This window comes from Hipposideros armiger, unplaced genomic scaffold, assembly GCF_001890085.2.
Source record: "Hipposideros armiger isolate ML-2016 unplaced genomic scaffold, ASM189008v1 scaffold_1779, whole genome shotgun sequence".
NCBI lineage: Eukaryota > Metazoa > Chordata > Mammalia > Chiroptera > Hipposideridae > Hipposideros > Hipposideros armiger.
The window spans coordinates 77,742-87,535 of record NW_017733129.1 but is presented as its reverse complement, the minus strand read 5'-3'; the positions used below and the strand labels follow the sequence as shown (position 1 = coordinate 87,535).

Genomic DNA, 9,794 nt, shown 5'->3' with positions numbered 1-9,794 from the left:
TAGTTGTGGAGGGCGCCAGTCACCATCTGGCTGCCTGATTGCATTCGTAGCCTCTAAGCTCAAGGTGCTGTGTTACAATCTTAGTTGCAGGTGGGCGTAGCCACCATCCCATACAGGAGTCGAACCAGCAGCCTTGTTGTTAGGAGCACGTGCTCTCACCAGCTGAGCCATCCTGCCACCTGTTGGCAGCTCAGCTCTGGCACAGCATCACTGGCCCATGTGGAAATCAAGCCGGTTGCCCTGTTGCTCAGAACTCATGCTCTTAAGCTAACTCTTAACCAACTGATCCACTCAGCCGGCCCCCACACTAGTTATTTTAATGAAGATAATTTAATATAGGTATGATTAAATACTTTTTGAAAGATAAAAGGCATAAAAGAAAAAAATATGATAACACAGTGTCATAACTGGAAGATTGTAGTAACAACACCATAGGCTAAGGATAAGGAGAAAGGTTGATATGTGTGTCCTCTACTGACAATTAGTGGAAGAACCTAAAGAGAAGCCAGATGGAAAATCAGAGCAGCATTTAAAGGTTCCCAGCCCCCATCACAGCATCACAACTTACAGTATAGAAAGGTAAGTTTGGAACAGTAAAAAAATAGCTTTTTTTAACTAATATTTAGCACAGAGAGACAGTTGTAGAGTGTAGAGGGAGAAGATATGTGAAAAAACATTACCAGGAATATGAGAAAAAATCACATTGGCTATTACTAAGGCAAACTCTTCCATATCTTCTCATGAGCTTTGATCACTTTAAGATCTTTAGGATCTGATAATGAACAGTTAAGAAAGAACCCAAGACATACAAGTCATCTTTAAAGAAAAGGTCTGACAAAATTCAATAGTACTCCATCTTAAAACTGTTCATTCTCTTTGCAATCTCCAGTCTAATTAAATTTTATCTATGGTGATGGGGCTCAGATATGAAGATTTTAAAATCTCATCAGATTCTTTTAATAGGAGGCCTAAATTGAGGGCCAGTGAATCACATTCTCTCACACAACCTACATTAATAAATTTGACTGAGCCAAAGTTTTATGGAAAATAGACATGGATGGTGAAAATGGTTCCATCAAATCATGTCTCTCTATCTATCTATCTACCTATCTATCTATTATCTACCTATCTATCATTTACCGATCTATCTACCTATAAACACATACAAAAGAGAATTTTTACAGGATGCCTGTATCACAGATGACAAATACAGAGTATTCCATAGTTGTAATAGGATTCGATTGTGCGGCGATTTTGACATACATAGCACCCCAGAATACTCCCTTAACTAAACAAAGATGTGCCAAAATAAGCAATTTTCAGATATGATAAACCAAGAGGAATGAAAACCATGAACTATGAAAATTGTGTGACTAAAGAAGCATGTTTCCTGTTCCAAATATTTGATTTTTTCAGTCATTTCTACTCCGTAGGCAAAAAAAAAGCCCAAATATAGAGATTGAGATTGAGATTGAGATTAGGATGTTTATCTGAAGAGCCTCTTCATGACCATCTTGATGTCATTGTTCCTCAAGCTGTAGATAAAGGGGTTCAGCATGGGAGTGACTGTTGTGTATATCACCGAGACCACTGCACCCTTCCTGGGAGAGTGTGAGACAGCTGAACTGAGGTACACCCCAAGGCTTGTTCCATAAAATAAGCAAACAACTGACAGGTGAGAGCCACAGGTGGAGAAGACTTTATACTTCCCACCTGATGATGGGACTCTCAGAATTGAGGAAATTATTTTATAGTAAGAAAAAAGGATTCCTGAGACTGGAACACCACCAAAGATGGCCCCAATAAAATAGATTAATATGTTATTGGTGGAGATATCATTACATGCAAGCCTGAGGAGTTGAGAAGGGTCACAGAAGAAATGAGGAATTGCCACACTTGTGCAAAAGGAAAGTTGTGATATCATCAAGCAGTGCAACTGAGAGTCCAAAAGGCCGATCAAAAAAGACATCAGAACCAGCAGGCTACAGAGGCAGGGGTTCATGATGACCGGGTAGTGCAGGGGGTGACAAATGGCCACAAAGCGGTCATAGGCCATCATGGTCAGGAGTACACTGTCCCAGCACCCAAAAATAATAAAAAATGACAACTGAGTCAGGCAGCCAGCATACGAGATGATTCTACCGTGAGTTTGGATGTCCCAAATCATCTTTGGGATGGTGGTGGAAGTGAAACCGATGTCAGCCAAGGACAGGTAGGAGAGGAAGAAGTACATGGGCGTGTGCAGGTGGGAGTCAGAGCTGACGGCCAGAATGATGAGCAGGTTCCCCAGCACGGTGACCAGGTACATGGACAGGAAGAGCCCAAAGAGCAGAGGCTGCAGTTCTGGATCATCTGAGAGCCCCAGGAGCAGGAATTCCAAGACTTGTGTTTGATTCTGTGGTTCCACATTGCAGAGACACCTTTTGGAAAATAAACAAGGGTTGGTATAAATGAAACAAGTATACAGGTACCCATCAGTTTATCTAAATTTTGGATTTAAGCAATCCATAAATAAACTCTTCACACTTAAGAACCATATCCCTTTAGTAATATTTTTCGGTTATGATGTTCTCTTAGAACTCTTTTCACATTGGACAGTAACAGTAACCTGTTACTACATACATTGCTTTGGAAAGAATGAGCTTAGAAAGAATTAGGGGAGCAAAGGTATTTAGAGGTTCAAAATCCATAAACACACTAACCTATCAGTACCCTCCTGTTAAGAAAAGAAAAGAAATGAAAAATATTGTTCTCCCTTAAGGAAAAAAGTGTTCTGTATTAGTGTCCTTAATTAAAGAAAACCAATAAGCAGTCAAACGTACTTTATTTTATCCAAATGTAGTACAACTAACTTCATTGGTTTAGACTATTATAAATTCCATGTAAGATTTGTGTAATAAAGTGTCTCACTTTATTTTCTGTGAGTGATTTTTAGCTACTAACAGTTTTGAACAGCACCTCTCTCTCTTCCCCTTCTGCTCAGCATCTGGGCTAACTGATAAGAAAGCCTGGGTCCTCCAGTTATAAAATAAAGAAGTCATGAAAGTGTAATGTACAGCATGGTGACTATAATTAGTAATGTTATATTGCATATTTGAAAGTTACTAAGAGAGTAGATCTTAAAAGTTCTCATTACAATAAAAATATTGTTTTGTAACTATGTATGGTGGTAGATGTTGACTAGAATTATTGTGGTGGTCATTTGCAATATATGAATCAGTATGTTGTACTCCTGAAACTAATATAACTTTATATGTCAATAATATCTCAATTTAAAAAAGGCTGGGTCCAGGCCGGTCGAGTGACTCAGTTGGTTAAGAGCTCGCTTAAGAGTGCGAGCTCTGAGCAACAACGGTTTGATGCCCAACCTGAGCTGAGCTGCAGCTGAGCTGCCAACAGGTGGCAGGATGGCTCAGCTTTAAAAAAAAAAAAAGGCTGGGTCCTCCCTTCTTTGGTGACAGTGAGAGATTCAAACCTCTCATATGCAGGAACTCTCACTCTGAACCCATATCCTAACCACAATTAGAAAAAACACCAGCCATTTTCCTTGACTTCTCATGCCATTTCAGACCAGCATAGAAGGGCTGCTATGCTCTCTCCAGACAAGGAGATCTTCAGATGAGAAATAAAAGTTTTTATACCCTCTTGTTTGTGTGGCATTTTCAACCTCAATATCCAAGACAAATTTGGGGCTGGGTCCCTCTTCTTTCTGCAGAGCATCCACTACACTTGAAGCCGTGAGTGGGGCACTGAGACAATGACCATGCCCATCGGAAGTCTGTCTTCTCACTCTGGATTTGCTGCATGATGGCAAGCTTGTACAATGGAGAGTGCTGCACTGTACTGCATTTGTTGAGTCTTTCCAATCCTTTCTTACAGATCTAACTGACCTAACGTAGAAGTTTCAATAATGATTGTCCATTAGAGATAAGAGTATGGAATTGGATCTTTCCTTAACGTGGCCTTGGGTCTTGTGTCTTGGCCCAGACCAATCTGTCATCTTACAATGAATATATGAAAGACACTAAGGTAGGGGAATGATTCTTAACTTGATTGGTTGTGTGTTTCAACCAGGCATGGGTCCCTATGGGTGCTCAGGGGAAAGAGTATATAACCTGTGTGTAATATAGGTCCACTGAGTGGTTGTTCACAAAAGAGAAGTCATTACGGGGAGGGGAGGGCGGGGGAGGGGGGAATAAAATGGAGAGGAGAGGAGAGGAGGGGAAGGGGGGAGGGAAGAGGGAAAAAGTAGAGGGGAGGGAAGGAGAGGAGAGAAAGAAATGCAGGCATTACATGACACTCTTAAGAACAGAAAGCTCACCAGGACATTTAAATATCTCTGCTGCTACTGTTGCACATGCCTTAATCTCAGCAAAGACTTGGGTCCCCTTGGTTTTAAGGAAAAGCACTCATAGCACTTCTGTGGCACAGTGAAAGGGTTAATTGAAACCTGATTTAAGTACAAGGTACATAAACCCTATGAAGCAACTGTTATCAAGGTGGTGGTCCCTAACCTTGAAGATACTGATTTGATTCTCTGGAAGAAAGAATTTATACATATGATCAAAATAGAGAGGACCTCCCTTGAAGTATATCCAGTGATAGAAAGAGAAAAGGAGACAGAGAGGAAGAGCGAGAGAGAGAGAGAAAAGAAGAAAAAGAAAGAAACCTGGATATGGGAGAGGAAACAAAAAACTAAAACAGAGGTGTGCAATTTGACCCAGTTGGAAATCCAGAATTTACTGAAAGAATTTATAGAACAAAAAATCAAAGGGCACCGATTGGCTTCTGTATCTCTTAAACATATGTTCTGAATTCACTTTAACATCAGCCAAAATGCACCAATTGGCAAAGTTTCATGTCCTTAACCAATACTGGGACACAAATAACAGTAATAATGAATAATTCCACTAAATTTTAACATCATGCCCTCTATAATCTTAGGGAGGTTCTTGAACATAAAAAGAAAGGACAAACACGTGTGCCTCACATTTACCATTGGAACTATTGTTTGCTGAAATTCTCCATTGTAATAGCACCCACTGCCTTCAAAAATCCCCTAATGGGCACAGACACTCTGACTAAATCACAATTAAATTAAGCCTTTGGCCCTGTATAGAAAACCCTGCCCAGGTTTTCACAACATTTGTGTGTCTTATTTTCTACACAGAACACTTCATTTCTGACACTCCTACTCATGAAATGGGGTGCAGGGGGGGGAGGCATTCCCCCACGTCAAGCAATTCATGACACCAGCTGAGTGTCCTCCAATTTAACTCAGTTCTGACACTCTCTGCCTGCAGTGTCAGACCCCACAGGTTGCCCCCTCCCCCACTTCAGATACCAACTGTAGGTAGTAGGTCCCCAGGTTACTCAAAACTTCTGTTTAACTTGGCTACAAATCAGAGGTTCCCACAACCCCCTCATCCATTTTGAGTAGTCATTATGGGAAGAGTGTTTAGAGGGAAATGACAGAATCTCATTCATTTCTTTAGTCACATGGACATCCCCAGGAAGGATGAAAGCCCAGGTAAGAAAAAAAAAAAGCCTCCAGTGTGTGGTAGCCATACGGACTATGCCGTATTTTTGTAAAGTAACAAAGGGTAATCAATATTTAATAGTTTATCTATTTTTTGTTCAGTTGGTTTGTTTGGTTCATTTTGGTTGCACACTCTGTGCCAACCACAGTGTGAGTGCTAGGGAATCAGAAATAAATGAGTCTCAGTCACTTCCCCACAGGCATTCTGCCTGGAGTGACCTGGAAACAGAAAAGGAAAGGTTGAGTAGAATGGTTGGGAGGTGTTTTTGGTTTGGTTTAATTTTAACATTTTATTTAACATACTATACCAAAAATATTATAATATTTTAGATTCTTTTCTTGTACATCTTTAAAATCTAAAATTTATATTGATAGGACACCTCAATTTGCACTAGCCATATTTCAAGTGCTTGATAGCCATGTGAAACTAAATTGTGTGGAAAGACATTGTTCTGTACCCTGTGTCCTGCGAATAGAATCTCACTGCTCAGATCCAAACCTAACTTCACCCTTTCTTACCCCAGGACAAATTAAATAAGAATACTGTGCTCCACTTGCAAGTAGCTAAAGCTGGTTTTAATTTCAGTTGAATGTTGTTAGCCTCACAATTTGTAATTCTGTGAGATATGGATAACATCTAGGGGTCCTCTCCATACAGGAAACACTAGCAGAAACTCCAGGCTCAGCATCAGTACTAGGAAGTGTTCTTTCTCTCTTCCCACATTCCTAGAACTTGCCTGGGTTTTAGGGCCTTAGAGGTTTCAATTATTCCATTAAGCAACACAACAGGTATATGCCAGAAGATCAATAAATTTGGCCTACACTACAACAGGCTAATTAAAAGTTATAGGAACTTCAGTCTTATCTCCCATCAAGTATAATCCTTGCTTTATCCAGAAAAAGTCACCTAGGGCTTCATGAAGAACTGGTTTCTCACTAACAAAGTATGTATATCACTTATTCCTCCCAACAGTTGGATTTTAGCTCCTAAAATAAACTTAAGTGAATCAATGTTGTGTTAGATTGACATCCAAAAAAAAATACTGTGCTCCTTTCCTCAACTGTAAAATAACAATAATGTGTATAACTCTATCTTGAGGGTATTATGCAAATGAAAATTAAAGCTACATAGCACCTAACTCTGAGCCTGAGACCGGAAATCCTCAATGAAATTTTGGGATATTATGGTTACTTTCCTCACCGCCATCATGTTCATAATCATAGCATTCATGGTCATGTTGGAGTGCTTACGGGATGAAGAGATAATTTCCTTCAGGTATGGGGGATGACTTTGGAAACTAGGAATGGGCGATGACTTTGGAAGCTAGGAATGGTAGTGGAGAAGAGCAGATTCTGAATGAGAGTTCTGAAATTCCTAACAGAAAAAAATAACATAAACATCATAAGCCTCTGAGCTGAAACTTTGCATATCGATGTCCTGCCTTCTGGCTATCTCAGTGGTCCCACTGCCTTGATAATGAGGAAACAAGTTTCTCCATAATTCCTCCTCCATCTACCATCTCCCTTGGCACTTACTGGTCTGTGTTGTATCTCTGCTGGCTCATGACCTAGGTCCTGCCTGGGAAAGGATGAAGGCTGAGGCTCTGTCCTCAGGACTGACAGGGAGACAGACTCAGGCATGGATCTCCTGATGCAGGTGACAACTCTGGAAGGAAGAGACACAGGTATGAAGTTTAACTGGGACTGACTGCCTGAAAGGCTGGAGGCACTGGCTAATTATTTACTCCTGCATAGCCTTGAGTACTCAATCCACAGAGCTCATAATTAGCTAAATTGGTCCATGTTCTCCCAATCTCTGAGGACTTCCTAATAGTAACAGAAGAGGAAAAAAGAGAAACATGAATGGCCAAGCACATTAGACAAGGAGAGACTGAAGAAAGAAGCAGATCACTCCAGATTGGCAGGTGGCAGTTTTCATAAGCTAGAGAATTTACATACGAGGCTTGTCTTAGGTGGCTGCAAGACAAGTAGATCTCTGCACCTGCCCACCAGAATCTTAAAAGGTTATATAAAGACCTTAACTGGGTTCAGTCATGTACAACATCCAGATGGTCTCAACAACACATTACTAGCTCAAGGCTATATCCTTGGGCCAGCTTCTAGCTCAGGGTAGACAAGTGGATGCACATTCCGAGGACAGGGGAGGGAATGAGGAGCCTCTGATTCCCCAGGTCCAGCTCTTGGGCCAACTGGTAATCACATGTTTTTCATAATGTCCTCCAATAGACCCAGTCATCAGTATTTATAACACTCCCCAGGGGATTCCAATAAAATCCACAACTGAAAACCAGTGAACTGCATCCTCAGCAATTACCTGAATAAATAGATTTGACAGGTACAAAATTTTTATGAAAAATAGGCAGAAACCATGGAAAAGGATGTAAAGTTTAAGTATATAACAAGGCAGTTGTACATTTCACCTGCATACCAGAGTTGTTGAGGAGAATGTCTCATGCATTCATTATGATTTACAAAGGATCCTAGGATACTCCATCGATTCAATTAAAGATGAACCAAAACAAAGAAATTTCATATGTGAAGCATGGAGAAGAATGAAAACCATGAGAGTGAAAAAGAATGTGATCAAGGAAACAGTATTCAGTCTACATGTTTGGTTTTGATGGGTTTTTCAACTTCACCCCAAAAAAGGATTGCGCAGATATTAAGACTAGACTGTTTTTCTGTGGAGCCTCCACAGAGCACTCTTGATGTCCCTGTTCCTCAGGCTGTAAAAGAAGGGGTTCAGCATGGGGGTGACTATGGTATATATGATCGAGGCCACCACATCCTTCCTGGGGGATGTAACAATGTTGATCCAAGGTACACTCCAATATCTGTTCCATAAAATAAGCAAACAACTAACAGGTGAGATCCACAGATGGAGAGGGCCTTATAATTCCCACCTGATGATGGGGCTCTCAGAATGGAAGATATGACTTTATAGTAAGAAAAACAGATCCCTGAGATGGGGATAAAACCAGAGATAGTACCAGGGAAATACATGACTATGTATTCGGTGAAGGTATCAGAGCAGGCAAGATGAAGGAGTTGAGAAGGGTCACAAAAGAAATTTAAAATTTTTATATCCTTGAAGCAGGTAAATTGTAACACAATCAAATTGTGCAACTGTGAGTCCAAAAGGCTAATGAAAAATGACATCAAAGCTAAGTAGCAGCAAAGGCATGGGTTCATGATGACTGGGTAGTGCAGAGGGTGACAAATGGCTACAAACCAATCATAGGCCATTGCAGTCAGAAGCATACCATCCATACATCCAAAAAGGATCAAAAAAGACATCTGTGTCAGGCAGCCCCCATAGGAAATGACTCTGCTGTGAGTATGGATGTCCACTATCATCTTTGAGGCAATGGTAGAGATTAAAAAAAATGTCAGCCAAGGACAGGTGAGAGAGGAAGAAGTACATGGGCATGTGGAGGTGGGGGTCTGAGCTGACGGCCAGGATGATGAGCAGGTTCCCCAATATGGCAACCAGGTACATGGACAGGAAGAATCCAAAGAGCAGAGGCTGCAGTTCCAGATGATCTGAGAGCCCCAGGAGGAAGAATTCTGAGACACGTGTTAGGTTTTGTGGTTCCATGTAGTTTGAGCACCTTTTGAAAAAGAAAAGAGGGTTGGAAAAAATTAAATAAATAAATGAGCCCACAGCATTGTGTTCATATTATGGATTTGAGCAATTCACATGTGAAGTCATACACCCCAATACCTTTAGCAATATTTCTCAGTATGACAAATCTTATCTTCTTAGAACTGTTTCCTGATTGGTTTCTGTGTTATTTACCTTTTTCTATACACACTTACTTTAGTGAAACTCGACTGAAGCATATCAGAGGAGGAAGAACATTAGAGAGAACAAATACATCATCACAGGAAAACATTGCATAGTTCTGGAAGAAAAAACATAGAATAATATATTTTTATTTATAGAATACTCTTTTACTTTTAAGGAAAAAATATCATTCTAACTTAAAGAAATTAAGAAGTAGATAAATATACCTTATATTATTCAAATACAATGCTAGATATTCCCTTGGTGGGGATATCCATGTTACATGGATTTTAAATTAACTTAAATTCTAATAATCAGAAAAAAATATTTTTTTTAAATTTTTTATTGGGGTATTGGGGGAGGGGAACAGCGCTGGGGAATCAGGGGAAGGGGAACAGACAAGTTGCTGTCCTTTTGTTCTTCAGTCTAGTTGTGGAGGATGTCGCT

At 40.2% G+C, this 9,794-nt stretch overlaps 1 protein-coding gene and 1 pseudogene across 1 annotated transcript; both read right to left on the bottom strand.

Moving 5' to 3' along the window:
• Window positions 1-1,486: 1,486 nt before the first annotated feature.
• On the bottom strand, window positions 1,487-2,449 carry LOC109378155 (olfactory receptor 18-like; the record flags this gene model as incomplete). The annotated part of the gene is made up of 1 exon (XM_019634616.1): window positions 1,487-2,449. A coding segment is annotated over one exon (963 nt), but the record flags the coding sequence as incomplete, so codon positions are not given.
• A 5,779-nt stretch (window positions 2,450-8,228) lies between these two features.
• Window positions 8,229-9,206, bottom strand: LOC109378157 (olfactory receptor 7E24-like; annotated as a pseudogene).
• Window positions 9,207-9,794: the final 588 nt, after the last annotated feature.